The sequence below is a fragment of the Psammomys obesus genome, unplaced genomic scaffold (assembly GCF_907164565.1).
Source record: "Psammomys obesus unplaced genomic scaffold, mPsaObe1.curated_primary_1811, whole genome shotgun sequence".
NCBI classification, from domain to species: domain Eukaryota; kingdom Metazoa; phylum Chordata; class Mammalia; order Rodentia; family Muridae; genus Psammomys; species Psammomys obesus.
Genome location: NW_026585504.1, coordinates 200,214 through 219,519, shown reverse-complemented (window position 1 = coordinate 219,519; position 19,306 = coordinate 200,214). Strand labels below are relative to the sequence as shown.

General features: G+C 46.9%; 1 protein-coding gene and 1 non-coding gene across 4 annotated transcripts in view; one reads left to right on the top strand and one right to left on the bottom strand.

Moving 5' to 3' along the window:
• Window positions 1–465: 465 nt before the first annotated feature.
• On the top strand, window positions 466–547 carry Trnas-cga (transfer RNA serine (anticodon CGA)). The gene has a single exon. It is a non-coding gene; the product is annotated as a tRNA-Ser (tRNA).
• Window positions 548–4,612: 4,065 nt separating this feature from the next.
• Window positions 4,613–19,306, bottom strand: part of Rnf41 (ring finger protein 41) — a 24,586-nt gene continuing 9,892 nt past the window's right edge. For 2 of the 3 annotated variants that reach the window (XM_055599844.1, XM_055599737.1), the window contains exons 5-8: window positions 15,395–15,666; window positions 14,381–14,516; window positions 13,911–14,014; window positions 4,613–13,266 (exon numbers count right to left, since the gene is read on the bottom strand). In XM_055599844.1, the coding sequence (XP_055455819.1) occupies window positions 12,915–13,266; window positions 13,911–14,014; window positions 14,381–14,516; window positions 15,395–15,666 (864 nt within the window). In that variant the 3' untranslated portion in view covers window positions 4,613–12,914. The remainder of the gene's footprint in view (window positions 13,267–13,910; window positions 14,015–14,380; window positions 14,517–15,394; window positions 15,667–19,306) is intronic. The other variant, XR_008719313.1, reaches the window with a different exon arrangement.

Genomic DNA, 19,306 nt, shown 5'->3' with positions numbered 1-19,306 from the left:
CCGGCCGCGGAGCGCCCCCTGCCGGCGGCCGCTTCGCCGTTCCCGGGCGCCCGCCCGCCGCGGAGCGCTCCCCCGGGTCTCGCAGCGGGAGCGGGCCTCCCCTCCGGGGGAGCCGGGCTCCGGGAGCCCCGCCGTCAGCCCTGGCGGCCGCCGCCGCGCGCGCTCCCCTGGGACCTCGAGCCCTTTCGCTCCCATAAGTTGCTCGCACGCATCCCCACTCCCCTTCCAACCCCCCGGTGGCCCAGGTGAGGAAGCTCTTCCCCTGACCTTCCGGTCCCGCCAGTCGCCTCCGAGCTAGGGGCCGGCTTGCGAGCCCCGTGTCCCCGGAGCCTCCCGGGGAGCGGTGTGGCTGAGGGGCCGGCGGGAGGGCCGGGGAGAGCGGCTCTAGGTGCGCGGCCGGGCGGCTAGTCCGCTCGCACGCCGCGGACCCTTTCTGTAAGCGCGTGGCGGGCTCTGTTTTTGGGAGTCACGGTGGCCGAGTGGTTAAGGCGTTGGACTCGAAATCCAATGGGGTTTCCCCGCACAGGTTCGAATCCTGTTCGTGACGGCGGCAATATTTTGTTTTTTTTTTTTCCTCTTCCTGAATAAGTTAAGGGAACTCAAGCCCTCACACGGGTCTTTCTATCTAAATGAGGAAGTGAAAAGGTTGCACCCTGGGCTGGGTTGGCACAGCGTATAAACTGACTTGTGCACCTGTGCTTGCTGCTAGGATTCCAGGGTTCGGCAGCATTTCATGGGACAAGGAAGAATTGTTTTGTTTGGGGATGTGGGTGTTGTGCAATAGTCAAACCTGAAATTTCTAAGGAGGGCATCTTTGGAATTTGTGACCAGAATTCACACCTTGAAGTATGATGACACTTGAGACCCAAGAAATAAGCAACCTGTCATTTGGAGTTTTCTTTTTAAATTTTAGATAGGGCCTCATGTATCCAGGCTGCCCTTGAACTTGTCATGTATCAAAGAATGACCTTGAACTTGAGATCCTCCTGCCCTCTGCCTCTCAAGTGCATGAGGCACACCAGGTTTATGTGGTGCTGGGGACTGAATCCAGGGTTCAAGTGTATGCTATTTAAGTGTTGTGTTGAGCTGTATTCCTTAGCCCTTATTTAAATTTTCCTGAGATTACCTTCTGGTTTCACAATCCTAGGAGGGGCCTAGGGGAATTTTAACTCTGCAGATCCCACGTCTGAGCCAATGCTGGTTAAAATCACTGTCAACCTCTAACTCTCTTACATTACCTCGTTCTTGGTGGACATAGTTTGTTCTTTTATACTTAATTTCTTGCATAGCAAGATCTTCCCCAACGAAGGATCTATGAGAATTCACAGATAATTCTGTGTGTTTTACCATAGCTTCCCACCTTTCTATGCTGGCTCAGGGCCTCCCCAGCATCCCTCCTACCACTCTGGCTAGCCTCCATCACTCAGATCTTCTGCATTCCTTAAGCTAGCCCTTTTTAATTCACTCTGGCTAGAACCTGTCACCCTTCCATCACCAGTCAGTGAGTTGCAGGCAAGGGGTCTTTGCTTGCTTGCTGTTGAGACAGTTTCACTGTAGCCCAGGCTGGCCTGCTGTGACTTGGCAATCCTTCTGCCTTGGTGCCTGGGTGCTGAGATTCCATGATGAGCAACCACACCCACTTTTCAAGGAATCTCTTCTTCCATAAAAACCAAATTCTATTTATTCTACCTTCTAAAATTTTTCAACCAAACCTGTTTCTTCAGGGACGAGTGAGTAGTGGGCCCACCACTTGTGAAAGCCTTTATTTGAAAAGTTGTGGTAGGTTGGGTAGAGTGGTATATGTCTTTAATCCCAGCACTTGGGAGGTAGAGGCAGGTGGATCTCTGGGAGTTCAAGGCTGACTTGTCTATTTATGAGGAGTGTTTTCAGGACAACTAGGGCTACTTAGTGAGACCCAGTCTACCTGTGATTTCATATATGTTTGGAGGTACTGAGGCAGCCAAATACCCACGAATCCCAAACACCACCATGGTGGCGGTGTGTGTGGCAGGACCTGACTCTTCTCTTAGCCACGCTAATTGAGATTTTACTAAATTCCATCATGTGGTTATCTGGCCTTGCTTGGGCTGTTCTGTGGTTGAGCATTCTCATCCTTACCTCCTCCGGCTCCATGTTGGCTGGATATGATGTCACGTGTATACAACGCCAGCACTTGGGAAGCTGCAGTAGGAATCTTGCTATTAGTTCAAGGTGAGGCTGAGCTACATCAGCACCCTCTCTGAGAAGGGACTGGAGATGCAGCTCAGTTGCTAGAGTACTAGTATATATGAAACCGTGGGCTCAGCCCCTAGATTTGGATGTGATGGTTGCATGCCTGTAACCCCAGCACTCGAGAGGTGGAAGGAAGATTGGACATTCAAAATCATTGTGTTACAAGCAAGTTTGAGGCTATCCTGTGCTACGTGAGACCCTGGCTCAAAATCAAAACAAAACCAAAACCAAAACCAAAACCAAAACCTGGAGGCTGGGGAGATGGCTCGGAGGTTAAGAACTCTACTCAGATACTAAGACTCATAACCAAACCTTCGGCAGAGTGCAGGGAATCATATGAGGAAGGGGGAGTTTGTATGACGTGGAGAGGATAGGAGCTCCACAAGGACCAAATATATTTGGGCACAGGGGTCTTTTCTTTTCTCCCAAACTTGCTTTTGGTCATGGTGTTTCATCACAGCAATAGAAACACTAAGACAAAGATGTTATGTAAGATTACAGAAGAAGCTGGAATGAGCAGGATTGTAAACCTCAGTGAAGGTAAATCAGGGAAGATGAGCAAAACCAAATATCAAAGGGAGAAGTAAAGAACCAAGTGGGACAGGGAGAGGTTAGCTCGTGCAACAGGAAGTCAAAAGGACAGATAAAGCCTGCTGGGGTAGAAGACGGTTAGGAGAGAAAGGAGCTAAAGAAAGCCTAGGATGGTAAAATTGTTATTTTAAGTTGCCTTTTGAGGCAGGCTCTCATTACAGTCCAGATTGGCTTTGAATTCAGTGTGTAGCCCAAGTTGACCTCTAACTCATAATCCTTCTGCCTCAGCCTTGTCCTTGCTGGGACCACAAGGATGTGTCAGTATGCCTAACTAGAAATGCAAAGTCTCTGTCAGACACAGAGATACAGGTGCCTCACACCTAAAAGTTCTGAGTGAAGCACCTGAAAGTGGAAGGAATGATATTCAAGTACTTGTACTCCAAGCTTGTCTGATACTCCATCAAGGATCATGTATGGATATAATCTAGAACCTCTGCTCGATGTAGCCTGTGGTTTCTCAGTAACCAATTGGTTTCCCCTAGTAAGGGGAACAGGGACTATTTCTGACATGAACTCAATGGCAGGCTCTTTGACCTCTCCACCCCACCAAGGGAGGAGCTGTCCTGCTAGACCACAGAGGAGGACTTTGCAGCCAGTCCTGAAGATACCTGATGAAAAACAGGGTCAGATGAAAGGGGAAGAAGGTCCTCCCCTATCAGTGGACTTGAAAAGGGGCAGGGAGGAGATGAGAGAAGGAGGGTGGGATTGGAAGGGAATGAGGGAGCGGGATATTGTTTTCAAAAAATGTAAAACAAAAAAACAAAAACAAAAACACTGCTCAGGTCCTGAGTTCAATTCCCAGCAACCACATGGTGCCTCACAACCATATCTAATGAAATCTGGTGTTCTCTTCTGGCCTTCAGGTGTACATGCAGGCAGAACACTGTATACATAATAAATCTAAAAAAACCAAAAACCTTTCTAATGTGCTCATCCCCCACTCAGATCTTTGTGTGCTTTGAATGTTGTGTGTGCATGAAAACTAGAATCTAAGTGTTGGGAGAGTCTTGGTGGGTTGGTGTTTTTGCTATCAGCATCCTTTCAACAAAGCTTTAAACACAGTTGTGAGCAAAGATGTTTCATAGCAACTAAAGGATTCCTTTTCTGCTTTCTGATTAAACTATCTGGAAAACAAAACCAATTGACCAGCAGAGGGCAGTCAATAACCATGTTGTGAAGGGAAGAAGCGCCCCACCCCCACCCCCAGTTTATAAAATGGAGGGTGCAAGATGCGGGCAACCCAGACAAGCTTGGAGTACAAGTACCTGAATATCATTCCTTCCACTTTCAGGTGCTTCACTCAGAACTTTTAGGTGTGAGGCACCTGTATCTCTGTGTCTGACAGACTTTGCATTTCTAGTTAGGCATACTGGCACATCCTTGTGGTCCCAGCAAGGACAAGGCTGAGGCAGGATTATGAGTTAGAAGTCAACTTGGGCTACACACTGAATTCAAGGCCAATCTGGACTGTAATGAGAGCCTGCCTCAAAAGGCAACTTAAAATAACAATTTTACCATCCTAGGCTTTCTTTAGCTCCTTTCTCTCCTAACCGTCTTCTACCCCAGCAGGCTTTATCTGTCCTTTTGACTTCCTGTTGCATGAGCTAACCTCTCCCTGTCCCACTTGGTTCTTTACTTCTCCCTTTGGTATTTGGTTTTGCTCATCTTCCCTGATTTACCTTCACTGAGGTTTACAATCCTGCTCATTCCAGCTTCTTCTGTAATCTTACATAACATCTTTGTCTTAGTGTTTCTATTGCTGTGATGAAACACCATGACCAAAAGCAAGTTTGGGAGAAAAGAGTTTATTTTGCTTACATTTCCACACCATAGTCCATCACTGAAGGAAGTCAAGAAAGGATCAAACAGGGCAGGAACCTGGAGGCAGGAGCTGGTGCAGAAGCCATGGAGGGTGGTGCTTGCTCAGCACCATAGGACCACCAGCCCAGGGATGGCACTACCTACAATCTTCTGGGCCTTTCCCCATGAATCACTAATTAAGAAAATGCCCTGTGTACTTTCCTATAGCCCTGTCTTATGGAGGCATGTTCTCATTTAAGGCTCCCTTCTCTAAGATGACCCTAGCCTGTGTCAAGTTGACATAAAATTAGCCAGTACCACCTTGAACTTTTCCTGTTCCACTGGGTCAGTACTTCATGGATTCAGAACAAAGCCACAAACTTTCATATGACAACTCCAAATCAGAGTATAATAAGAATTTTCTTATTCTATACAGGATCTTTTGTTTGAGATAGTGTTTCCCTGTGTAATCATGGCTGCCCTGGAACTTGCTCTGTAGCCCAGGTTGGCTAGATAGTATCTTACTATGTAGCCCAGCTTAGTCAAAGTTATTTTCTTCCCTCAGCCTCTTAAGTGTTGAAATTATAGGTAAGCGTCACCATTCCTTGTTTTTTTAAGATGGTGTTTTTTTTTTTTTTGTAGCCCTGGCTGTCCTGGAATTCCCTATGTAGACCATGCTGGCCATGAACTCAGAAAACCACCTGCCTCTGTCTCCTGAGTGCTGTTATTTAAGATGAGAACTACCATGCCCATCCTGTTTGGGTTTATAAGGTCTTACTATATAGTCCAGCAGGCTGGCCTAGAACTTGCTGGGCAGTCTAAGATGGCCGCCAACTCCTGCCCCTTCTTGGTGCTGGGGATGGAACCTGGGACCCTGGCATGAAAGTCTATGCACATCCCTCCTTAGCATGGACTTGAATTCTCAGTCTTCTTGCTTCAGCCTTCTACAACTTGGGAGTGCAGAGGTGTAACTTCCACATTCAGGGAACAAAGAAGCGACAAATATGCATGGGCAGAAACACAGAAATGTTGGGATTAAGTGGACAGGGCTTTGTGATGGGAGCTCAGTGTAGTTATATTCAGTTGAACAGAGAAGTGAGACAAAGGGGATTGCACACATCTGAACAAGGAGCCAGGATTATTATACACAGCTGAACAAGGAGGTAGGTTTAGTTAATCTCAGTAGAAGTCACTGTAGAGGAACACTCCTCAGGTCATAAATACCATGGAGGAGGGAGAAAGCTGTGGTGGATAGTTTCCACTCACTATCAACTTCTGCCCATGGATAAGAGGAAGACTTTGCTACCCTTCTGAGCCTCATGGTGTGGGAAGCTTTGCATTTCCCATGGGTCTGAGGTTATGGTACTTGATATGTGCCTGTGGAGGTGAGGGGACAGCTTATTATTAATTACAGCTTATTCACTTTGTATGCCAGCTATAGCCCCCTTTTCCCTCTTCCTCTCCCCGAGGGGCCAGAGTCCTTCCTACATGTGGACTCAAGGATCAAACTCACATCTCCAGGATTGGTGGCACTTATCTTTTACTTGTTGAACCATTCCTGCTACCTAGATACCTTTTGGCCTGGCTAAATTTTTAAATTTTTTATATTTACTGTGAACCATAAATACATTTGTATATATAGATATTAGCACACATAAAATTGTACTATATTTACATTTCCTCCTTTTTTTTTCCTGCCAATCCATCCCATGTTATCCCCTAAATTCATGGCTTTTTTTTTTTTTTTTTTTTTTTTTTTGAGGCATGGTTTCACTATGCAACCCAAGCTGGCCTTGAATCTACAGAAATCCATTGGCCTCTGTCTCCTGAGAGCTGGGATTAAAGATGTGCACCACTGTGCCCAACCCTCCTCCCCCTCTCTCTCACACACATACAAGTAACTATAACCCGCTGAGTCCATTTAGTGTTGTTCATTGTATTTTTGTTGGGCTGACCATTGACTGGTTAACCTTCGAGGTTCAGCCCTGAAAAGGTAACTTCTTCCTCTTTCAGCAGTCATTGCTCGGAGTTTCCCATCAGAGGTGGGCCTCCATCAATGTCCCTCATCCACACTGGCATGTCAACTGTTCAGGTCTTGTTTGGCCACATTGTTTAAGTCTCATGGGGGCAGCTCCCTGTCATACAGAAAACAATCTCAAAGCAAATGTCCTCATCCTCTGACTCTTCTAATCTCCCTGCCCTCTCTTCCTCAATATTCCCTGAACATGTAGGAGTTGTCCTGTAGATGTATCAGTTGGCTAGATGTTCTGCAGCTAGTTGTTTCTCTGTATTTTCATGAATTGTGGGTTTCTGTAATGGTCTCAAATCTGCTTCAAAATGAAGCTTCTCTTTTGAGGGTTAAGTATTTAGGATGCAACTGGAAATTATACTGGTTGAAGAAAATGGCCTCTGTTGTTTATCCTAAAAGACTTGAGCTAAGCCTACCTTAACCAACAGTTAGGAAGGATATCACATACACACACACACCCAGGAACATCTCACACCTGGTTTACAAGCTACTTGAAAATGAGTCAACTGTACCAAGTCTTCTTGTTCTAGTCACCCACCCCTGTAGTTGACCTTGGTACATTCATTGTCCTGTCTTTTTTTTTAGTTAGGGTTTCTCTTTGTAGCCTTGGCTGTCCTGAACTCGCTTGGTAGACCCAACTGCCTCTGCCTCCCCGAGTGCTGGGATTATGGCATGCACCACCATGACTAGCTTTTGTGTTTTCTCCATGTGTAGCTTCAGAACTGAGTATGTAGCAGACATCATTTTCATTTGTGTGTCTGTGTGCATGTATACTACATGTAAGCAGGAGCCCAAGGACGCCATAGTAGTTCTCCTGGGCTGGTTACAGGTAGCTGTGAACTGCTTGGCATGGGGTGCTTAATTCAGGGTCCCTTCTCACCTCTACAAAAATCAAATTCAGGCCTGATGTCATCAGGCACCATCACCTTCTCAACAACCATCCTAGCCCTATCTTTTTGGTTTTGAGACAGGCTCTTATTACATGGCCTGGAGCTCACTATGTAGACCAGGCAAGCTTTGAACTCATAAGAGACCCACTTGCTCTGCCTTCCCAGCACTGGGATTAAAGGGATACACCATCATGCTCAGCTTATGCTTTACTTATTTATTTTGGATTTTCAAATCAGTATTTCTGTTATAGCCTTGGCTATACAGGGTTTCTTTGTGTGGCCTTCACTGTCCTAGAACTCACTCTGTAGACCAGGCTGGCCTTCAACTCAGAGATCCACCTGCCTCTTGAATGCTGGGATTACAGGGGTGTGCCACCATGTTCAGCTACAAAACTTCGTTTTTAAAATTATCTTTTAGAAATAAAAAATAAAAAATGAGCTAGAGGGGCTAGAGAGATGGCTCAGAGGTTAAAGCACTGGCTGTTCTTCCAAAGGTCCTGAGTTCAATTCCCAGCAACCACACGGTGGTTCACAACCATCTATAATGAGATCGTGTCCGCAGATACACACACAGGCAGAATGCAGTATAATAAATAAATAAATCTAAAAATGAGCTAGAGATGCCTTGGGGGTTAAGAACACTTGTTGCTTTTGCAGAGGACCTAGGTTTGACTCCTAGCACCTACACAGTGGCTCACAACCATCCATAACTCCAGTTCCAAGGAATCTGATTCCCTCTTTTGCCCTCCACATGCATCAGGCATACATGGACAGTACATAAAGGGAAAAACACTCAAAAATAAATATTGAAAATTAAAACATAGCCAGGTACCCACAGTGCTATACACCTGTAATCCCAGCAAAACCAAAACACCAACCAAGATTTAATATGTGTGTCTGTACATGAGTCCCCACAGAGCCCAGAAGAGGGTATTTGATCCTGTGACACTGTTGTTGCAGGTGTTTGTGAACTGCCTGATTCAGGTGGTGGGACCTTAACTCCAGTCTTCCAAAAGATTATGATCTGGGTGTGGTGGTACACACCTATAATCCCAGCACTCAGGGAGACAGAGGCAGGTGAGCTGAGGCCAGCCTGGTCTATAAAAGTGAGAGCAGGACAGCCAAGGCTACAGAGAAATCCTGTCTGGGGTTGGGGGAGAGAACATTATGAGCTCTCTCTCCAGCTCTCACACAGCAATGAGTCCAGTATATGTTATGAGACCTGTGGTGGCTATTCTTGGTTGTCAACTTGACTAAATCTGTAATTAACCAAAACTAAAAAGGCTGGGAGAGATTTTTAAAATTAATCTGAAGTAGACTTACCTTTGATCCATATCTTTTAAGGTAGAAAAGATTCACTTTTAATCTGGGCCATGTCTCCTGGTGGCAGCCTAAATAGAGGACATGAAGGAGGGAGCTTTCTCCTTGCCTGCTTGCCCACATTCTCATTGGCAAGACCATGACCTCACTGGCATTAGAGCCTACTTCTTCAGGATTCCAGCATATATAGAAGACCTGCTGAGACATTTGTCTCATGAGCTAAATAATTGCTGGATTCTTTGACCTCCCACTGGTAGAAAGCCATTGCTGGACTTGCTGGACCACAGCCTGTAAGCCACTCAAATAAATCCCCTTTATATCTACATGTATGTATCTATCTATACATCTACCTTTCCATTCTATAAACTGAACCCTAATAAAAAACCCTTGCCTCAGAAAAAAAAAGGCATACGGGATCTATGTGGTGGCATACCCCAGCACTTGGATGACAGATATAGGCCATCTCCATGCATTTAAGGCTAGCCTAGTCTGCACTAGTTTCAGGCAAGTCAGCCAAGGCTATACAGTGATATTTTTTCTAGCCTAAAACAAACAAACAAACAAGGTACCATTGATGACAATAAAAATGAACAGCTAGGAATGGAGTGCTCAATGGTTAGAGCAATGGCTCCTCTTCCAAAGGGTGCATAGCCAGTCAATTCCCAGCACGCACATGGTAGCTCACAACCCTTCATAATTCCAGACCTAGAGGACCTCTTCCGCATTCCTTACACAACCGGCATGCTTGTGGTACACAAACATATGCAGGCAAAACACTTATATGCATTAAAAAAAAAAAGGAACTGCTTCAAAGGAAAAAAAAGGTATTTCTCTGACAGAGGCACATATCGCTTCTCAGGGTTCCACATTGTGACTGAATCTCAGTAGGAAGCTCAGGCTGGCCTGAAACTCACCATGTAGAACAAATGACCTCTGACACAATCCTCCTGCTTCAATCTCCAGAGTGCTAGGACTACACGTGTGCATCTCAGCAGCTGGTTCAAGACTGTCCGGTCAGGTTCTGTGCTTGAAGAGTGACGGCTCAGAGAGTTCAATGCCCTTTCAGCCAACTGAAGTATCCAGAGAGTCCATTAGATTTACATCAGTGCGTGATAAAGGGCCAACAAGTTCAGTGGACAGCTGTGGGCTGTAGAGACAGCTCAGTAGAAGAGCACTGGCTGTCTTGCATAGCACCTAGGTTCAAACAAGCATGGTAGTTCATAACCTTCTGTGACCCAGTTGTAGGAGACCCAATGCCCTTTTCTGGACTCTATGGGCAATAGCCATGCATGTAGTGTACAGACATACATGCAGGCAAAACACTATGCGAATAAATCATCCTTAAACACACACACACAGGTGGCTTTTCACAGTAGCGATAAGCCAATAACAAGAAGTGTTTAGCAAGTGTGTGAGCAGGGTTTCCGGTTTGATTACTCTGCCTTAGTCCTTTAACAGCTCTGGCTGTCCTGGAACTCATAATGTAGAGGAGGCTGGCCCCAAATTCACTGAGATCTGCCTACTGGGATTAAGGGCATGCTCCATACACCTGGCTGCCTTATTCCTTTGAGACACTGTCTGTCACTGAACTTGAGGACAGGGCCCAGCAAGCACTAGTGAGCCTCCCCCCTCTGCCCACCCACACAGTGAGGGAGTTTTTTATGCAGGGGCTGGGAATTTGAACTCAGATCCTCATGAATGTGGAGCAAGAGTTCTTACCCCCAGAGCCACCTCCCTTATCAAAGACTTTTGTTTGAAGATAGTAGGAGAGTTGTTTCAGGTTTCCTCCCTACCCCCAGGGGCAGAAGCTTCCCCACTTGCAGTAGGCTTCTAGATCAAGAGTACTTGCTAGAAAGAGGTGATAGAAAGTCTTCTGAAATGTCCCCCAAATGCAGTAACATTTAGGAAAACAATTCAGGCTAACAGCCACCTATGAAGAGAATACAGTTAAGCTCACTAGAGGCCGGAGAGAACAGAACACAAAGTATGTAAAGAGTATACAATGCCCAGGCAGACGGTCTCCTAAGGCAGAGGTCTAAGGTATATCACCAAGCAAGGAAGACAGGTAATGGAAATGAAAGGTCAGATCGAGGAAGAATCCTCTGCAAGGGAGTGACTAAGCACTTAGGAGTTGAGGGAACGATTTATTAGTGCAGTGAACACCATGGACAGCACATGCAGCACAGAGAACTGCAGACACCTCTGCAAAGGATGGGAAGCTTCAGTCTCCTCTCTCATCTGAGAGGAAGGATGGAACAGTGTAGGCCTGGGCAAAGGAGGCAGAGGCAAAGAGGAATGAAGAAATGCAATAACCAGACCATGTATAGCAGCCTTTTAAAATTCCTGAGCTCAGTGCCCTGGAGCTGGAACATCCACCTTTTCCTTATGGTCCTAACTAATCCCAAAGGAGCCATGACTGAACTAGCCAGACCAACCTGGAATGGAGCTCCCAGAGAAGCCACAGTTCTGTGACGGGGAGCTACGATCCCTCCAACTCCACAGCCACCTGTGCTTTTAAAAGAATCACAACTACGATCCCTCCAACCCCACAGCCACCTGTGCTTTTAAAAGAATCACAACTACTATTCCTCTTGCTCACTTTACTGGCCGCTCCAGGGAGCCCAGCAATGACCTGGGTCAGCCTAAAATGGACCCCAAGTCCTTAGGTAGACCTTAGTCAGGCTGTGTATTCGGCCTGCTTGGAGACAAATCTAATTTGCCTGGTGAAGGTTAGAACCCACATAAACAGAAATTTCCTCAGTAAACGGGAGAAGAGTTGCCTTCAAATGTATATGACACTTAATTCTAGGGCTTCACAGGAGATTCCGAGGGGGTGGGAACAAACTTCTTCATGGGGCACAGGCCCCAATGCTGGACTGCTACAGCCAAAGTACCTGTCTCAAATAGGGTGATGGAGGGGAAGGTCAGAGCAGACATCAAAGATTGTGCTGAAAAGAAAACATATAAAACAGATCCTACCCAGCCCCACCCTACCCAGAATCCCCACAATATGAACAGCAGAAAAAAAGGTTTTAAGTTTTGTTGATTTTTTTTTTCTTTTCTTCTTTCTTAAGAAAAAAAAAAAAAAAAGTAAATAAATTAAATTGCCAGTAATGTGGCTGTGCTGGAGAGAAGGGTAGGCACAACCAAGCCATTCTATGAAAACAAGACCAGGTAACAGACGACGGGATTTGTGACTCAGCAAATAGAAACAAACACCACCGAAGGAAATCAAACTAAGTACAATCAGAGGCTGAAGAGGGGCCTAAGGAGGCCCTACAGACATACCACAGAGGCAGTGTCCACCCTAGATCCGCAGACAGCAGCTTCCCGCTGTGTGTGAGCCTCAATGCTCTCAACCCCAGCCCAGCCCTGCCTTCCCCTAATTAGGAAAAAGTATAGGAAAGAGTAGTTCAAGTGGACATCTCAGCATCCCACCCCATGCTCCCAGCAAGGCCTGCACCTTCAAGGTGGGCTGGAGAGGGGTGCGCTCCACAAAGGTCTTCCCCAAGGGCTGTCAGTGATGACCATCAAGACCCTGGCGCCTCACTAGTCACTGGGAGTCTGGTCACACCCTTAGCTCTTCTGCTGGGTGCCTGCTCCTCAGAACTGCTCTCTCAATGCTGCATGGAGTAAGCAAGCCTGCCTGCTCGGACTCCCTAGTTTTGGAAGAGAGGGATAATTAGATATTCCTCATGCCACCCTGATCCTCTAGGGAAAACAGTTTCTTTGTGCTTTCTGAAAATATTTGGGAACCAGGGATCTTAGGCAGGAAAATACAGGAAGTGAGGATTTTCCCACCCAGACTGAAAATGCACAGACATTGTGGGGGAGGAATATAGGCAAAAGGCAGGAATTTGGGCTCCCCAACCCCCCTCCCGGCCCATGCTGAAAGGCTGAACAAAGTGCCCTAAGGTCCTTCGTGCCAGAAAAGCAGGGAGCATGTGGCTCAATTACTAGCCGTGGTGTAAGGACAGTGGAGAACTCAGGGTTCAGCTGCCAGAGCGTGGCTTTTTCCAAGTCTCCCTCTTCCTGATAAGCCAGTTTTGCTCTCAGATCTCCTCCACACCATGCGCAAAGATCATGACGAGCCCTGGCTCCTGCACCATGTCATCACCCATGTGCTGGTTGTCACAGGCCATCACTACCACAGCCTGCTTGCCAGGGATGCGCTTGGCCACATAGTTCTCATAGTAGCGCCGGTTCATCTGTCTCGTCTCTAGTGTTGCCAGACCCTGGGGCCAGCTACGTTCGTGGGCATTTTCAATCAGCTCATTGACAATAGAGGCTGGGCAGCCACTCTCCACCAAGGAGCGCTTGATGACAGCCTGGAGCACAGCGTCAGGGGTGGAGATCATCCCTCCCCAGCGGGTCACTCTTGCGGGCTGCAGGGAGTTCACCCACCTGTGGAAAGGGGTTGGAAGATCATGCCAGCTCTTTCTGCTTTGGCTTTTTCTCCTAATAGAAATGACCACCCACTCTATAGGCCACTCAACTTTCTTTCTTTACAACATTGGTCCGGAAAACCCAAATCTTTCCCTAGTTGGGTCTGCATAGGTCACACCACTCACATATTCAATTCCACGAACCTAGACTGTTGTTATTCTTTGAAATCCCAATGCCAGCATAGTGCCTAGCATGCAGCAACTGCCCACTCACACGGTCCTGAAGGAAGAAATGTATCCTCTATACTGTGGCTCTCTCAGGACTCTTTGCTCTCTCTCCTTCTACACTCACATTTGGTCTGTCACATATAGGCAGACCAAACTGAAAGGACCTTAGCCTTCCTTCCCTTATTCACTGGCTTCTGTTTGCTGCATGTCAAATGTACACACTCTGCCCCTGCTCCTCTTCGTGTGAGGTTACCGTTCGGTCCTGAGCATCACAAAGCTCCTAACATGTGGTTTATGCATCATGGTATTCAGCTAATTCTGGAAAAACTGCCCCTCCATCCACCCCAATGAACAACAGATCTGCACTAGAGCTGAGGGGTTTGTTCCTCTTCCTGGCCCTATTCAATCTCTGATTCCACATCCTGAGTGACTCACTCGAGGATCTCGTTGTATTCGATTGTCTCCTCCAGGTTCTGAAGGTTAGGGTTGACACTGCGGATTGCTCGCATATATGCCTTCAGCAGCTGGATGTCCCGCTTCTGTTGGGTGGAAGGAGGACCAGAGAGGACAGTTAAGCCGAAGAGCAGGTGTTGAGAATGAGGCACTTGGGAGGTCTGAGGAACGGTACACTACCAGCTTCCTCAGGAGAACAGGGGAAGGACTTAGCAAAGTGGCTTCCCTTCAGGTGTCTTCAAAGACACCCCACAAGTGTCAGATGCCTGAATGAGTGAATGAGATGAAGGGAAGTGAGCACATCTCCAATTGATCTCTATTAACTGTAGGCACAAGCATCTGCTCGTCTAGGCTACTGAGCAGGACACAAGGCCATGGTGTTCATGTGGTGTTTGTGATGGGCAAGAGATCATTTAGAGGTGCACACAGGCCCCTCACTCTCGGGGACCCACCTGTTCTGCCAGCTGGTGCTTGTGTTCAGCGGATGTCTTCTCCAGCTCTGCTATACGCGTCTGCTGCTGCTGTACCACAGTGCGCAAGTGCTTAATGCAATTATGGTTTGGCAGCTCATCTTTGGGCATCTCCAGGCTGCAGTCCAGAGTGGGACAAGAGCAGGACAGGCTATTCAACAGGACATGAGGGCTGATAGCTTATTCTGTGACAGAAACTGCTGAGTGAGCTTTCTGTACCTCACACTTCTAATCATCTTTTCAGACCTTCTTCTCTTTGCTTTCTTTTTCCAAACATAGCTCTTGCCCTTATACAGCATTTTACCCTCAAGACACAGTGCTGTGGAAGAGCCCACGAAAAAACACTTTGAGACAAGGTCTCACATAGCCCAGTTCGTGCCAAGAATGACTTGGAACGTCTGATCTCTTGCCTCCGCCTCCCGGTGCTGGGGTTGCAGGTGTAATCACCGAGCTGTGGATGTGGTGCTTTATGTACACTAGGAAAGCACTCTGCCAACTGAGCTAGCACAGCCCCCCCCCCTGCACTGACAGTCTTCTGTGCTTTTAAGAGCCAGCTTGGTTCTTAGGACCTGTCCTAAGTGAAGAGGGAAAGTGCTGCACCCTGTCAGCCCACTGTCACAGTCTCCCTGCACACCTACTCCTGGAGTCCTACATCACTGCTCCAGGGTTGAAGCAAACACTTCCCACCTCACACAGATGGAAAATAGGGCACAAGGGAACATGAGAAGTCAGAAACTGGAGCAAGCGGCAGCCCAACAGAGAGTATATTGGACTGGAGAAAAAAATAAAGTGCTTTGATTGTCAGTGTTATCAGGTCATTGGATTGCTGTCCTCTTTCTTTTAACAATGTGAGAGCAAAATGATAATAGTTAGAAAGTGGAGATCTGTGGGCTGGGAGCCAAAAAGGTCAGGAGAGCTCCTTGCCCACAGTGCAGCTGGGAAGGCCCTTGTGACCTTCCCAGTGGAGGGAGGAATGGAGTGAAGGAGGAGTCTCACCCACAGCCCTGCTCACAGGTCACCGGCCGCTTGGGGTTGTGCTCACAGTCACTGAGGTGGGACATGAGGTTGTCCAGCCTGACAACAGCACTGCAGCCGAACACAGCGTTGTCACAGGCGATCTGCAGCTTTGACAGCATGTTCCGCATGATCCGAGGCACGGGGCGCAGGTGGGCGACCGTGACAACACTGCGGTCTACGGGACACGTTTGCTGCTGGGAGAACCACTGCGTGATGCAGGCATTGCAGAAGGCGTGCTCACAATGAGGCGCCTAGAAGGGACAAGAGGGGCAAAGGGGACACAAGGAAATTAGGAGGCGCTGAGAGGGCCTGGATTCGACAACAATGAGGTTAATTACGGCTCAGAGCAGATTCTAGGACCACAGGTCCAGGGCTCAAAGTAGGTGGCAGATCTGTCTGAGGCACGGTATTTTCAGGTCAGGGTTCCTGTGCTCCAGAGTGCAAAGGAGTTGTGAGACAAGATAAACAAGCAGAAGGTTATGTAACAGTAAGACACATAAATAACATTCCAGGACAATAGGGCGACAACACAAGGCAGCCAGTTACTAATTGCTGACAGGGCTGTATATCATAAGTCCAGAAGAAGGTAAGTTCTTTCCAGGCAAGGTTGATGAGACCACAGCAGATGCTTACAGAGAGGCCAAGTTTTATACACAGGTCTTGAAGAATGACTCAGATGCCACTTAGAGAAGGGCAGAGCCTCACTAAGCACAGCCAAAATTAAGAGAGTGTGTGTGTGTTGATGAATACATTTGCAGTTCATGGAACTCAAGGGGCTCAGCAGCTGCAAGAATCAGTTCTCTGCTTTTACCATGTGGATCTCAGGAATCATGGATCTCAGGAATCAAACTCAGGTCTTCAGGTTTGTTGGCAAGTACTTCTGTCTGTTGAGTCACCTCAACATCATCATTTGTTTTCTGAGGCAAGGTCTTGACATCTAGGGCAGGTGCTTAACAAGACTTCTGTAAGCCACAAACAGCTTTTTAACTCTTAACTTTGGCTGTGCTTATAGGTAGGTGTCACCACATTTGGGCCATCTTAAAGTCTAAACATACTATCTAAGAAAAAAGTTTCTAACTCTGTTTTCTTTTCTCCGTCTTTTTTGCTTCTAACCAGTTTAAGCTCCTACGGTATCATCTCTTACCTAATTTGTCAAGTATGCTTTCCAACTGGTTTCTCTTGCCTCTATTATCAGCCTATCAGTCAGAACAATCACTTCAAAGTACAAACTAGGGCTGAGGTGATATCTCAGTGGTAGAAAACCTGTTTAGCAAGAACAAGGCCCTGGGTTCCATTTCTAGTACCAAAAAAGAAAAAGTGAGTTAGAGCCCTTCCTTCCCTCTACTTACTTGCATTCTTCTATAAAGTACTAAGTAGGGAGGAGCTGGTGAGATATCTCACAGGACAAGGATACTTGCTGCCAAGCTGATGACCTGAGGTCAATGCCCAGGACTCATGCTGTAGAAAGAGAACTGACTTCCGTAAGTTGTCCTCTGACCTATGTGTGCATGTGTTTATTAAATTTATTAAATGTAAACTTAGTGAGGATGCTAACTAAAGGGATACCAAGTGAACTAATGAAGGATGGACACCCACAGGCTGGGCATGGCAGCATGCATACAATCCTCAAGAGCTGAGCTGATGTAGGACACAGTGTGGAAGGAGAGGGTGACTCCCTAGGTGTGCTGCCTTCTACAAACACACCACAGCACATGCACACACACAGATATTTTTTTTAAATTTATCTTAAAAAATATTATTGTGTGCATATGGGGGGGGCACAAAATGGAGGAGTGGAACAGGGAGACAGGCAGGTGCCACAAGATCCAGTATTGAACTCAGGTCACGTTTGCTTGCCAAGAGCTTTTACCCACTTAGCCATCTCACCAGCACACAAAGGTGAGTCCTTAGACGTGAGATTCTCTTGCTTCTTTCTCTCAACACGTTTAACCAGACTGACTTTTTAAAATTTCATTTATTTTTATTTTATGTGTGTAAGTGTTTTGCCAGCAAGTTATATCTCTGTCTGTGCATGCCTGATATCCTTAGAGGCCAGAAGAGGGCACTGGATTCCCTACAACTGGAATTACAGAGCTGTCTCTAGATGCTGGGGCTCCAACTCCGACCCTCTCAGTCAATTATCTAAACCACTGAGCCCTCTCTCTTGGCTCCTGATCTTTTTATTTTTATTACAATTTTTTTTTCATAGAGGATTCTGAGACGCCACAACTGGACAATGTGCAGGGAGTTAGAGACCTTGGAACACTCCCTCTTAAAAGGGATGTCTTGATCATCCCTCCACCCAGAGCCTAGAGAACCCTGCAGAAGAGGAGGTGAAAAAACTTTAAGCGCCACTGGAGATGGAAGACACCAAGGAAGCAATGCCATCTAGACACAGCAGGACTGAGGCACACATGAGCTAACATTCTGGAGGAAAGCATAGGTCGAAGGCAGACTCCAGCACTTCATAGGGAAAAATGGACCTGAGCCCTTCCCTAACCCAGATGCTATCTCCAATTGATAACCACTACAGAAGAAAAATTAGTTTTTCCCATAACCTTTAAAAATGTATTTTTATTATTTTTAATTATATATGGTGTGTACATGAGTGTGGGTGCCTGAGGAGGCCAGAGGTTTGGAATCTCCTTAAAACTGGAGGAGCTGGTTAGACAATTGAGAGCCACCAGACATGGTTGCTGCAAATTAACGTTGGGTTCTCTGGGCATCAGAAAGTGCTCTTAACCGCTGAACCCTCTTCTCCAGCTGCAGCTTCATTTTTTAATCATTTCAATGCATTACCCATTTGTAAGTAAACAGCTCAGGGCTAGGACAAGCGCACACAGGCCCTTGAAAATATGGCAACTATCACCAAGGCCACCTGCCTACTCCCTGAGTTTAATGTTGGAGATGGGTGGGTACTTTCTGACATGGGCTCACTGACAACCATTCATCTCTCAAGTGACCTGCGTTAAATGAATGACAGTGGCAGAAAGCAGACAATACCCGGGCCAGGCAGGAGGGAGCAGGATGCACCCTTAACCTCTCCTTACCTTCCGACCCCTCGAGACAGGGTTTCTTTGTGCCCTGGCTGTCCTGGACTCACTTTGCAGAGCAGCCTGGCCTCAGACTCACAGAGATCTGCCTGCCTCTGCCCCCTGAGTGCCGGGCTTACAGGTGTGCGCCACTGCTCCTGGCTCAGACTCACAGAGCTCTGCCTGGCTCTGCCCCGAGTGCTGGGCTTACAGGTGTGCGCCACTGCCCCTGGCTCACCTTACGACCTCTTGACACCGCCAGACACTTTCGTCACACCCATCTAATATGCCTTTACAGAACAAGACTAGAAAAACAGAAAAGTTCCAGCAATGACAGCTACTGCAGTGGAGTTTGAACTTGAGTCTGCTTAAATCTTGTTCCTTTTGGTGGCTAAAAACTGGAGAGAAAAAAAAAAATCAACTCAAAAGTCTCAAAGGAAGCCGGTGAATTGTCTAGAAGTAGCAGATGAGTTGATTTCAACAAGTATCCTGATTTGGAAAACTATATTATCTCAATTGGCCAAGTAGCAAAAGTAACTGGTATTTGCAATAATGCTCATAAAGGATGATGTCCCATGAATGTCACTGCCAGTGATTTACCTCACTACTTGCCTGGCTACCCAGGGAGTCTCAAACTTGTCCCAGAAGAAAAAATTACTCTGGGCCTGGTCCAATCGGTAGAGGAAATGACCTATTGACCTGGCAGCTTTCACATGAAATGCAACGTGCAACATCAAACCTTTTTAGTAGATCCTGGGAAGAAAGCAGAGCCCCATCTGTTGTATGTTAGACTACAGGCAGACAAGGGAAAGTGTCGGGAGCCGCTCCCGCCACTACAAGGTGGCGCCGGTCTCCTGCT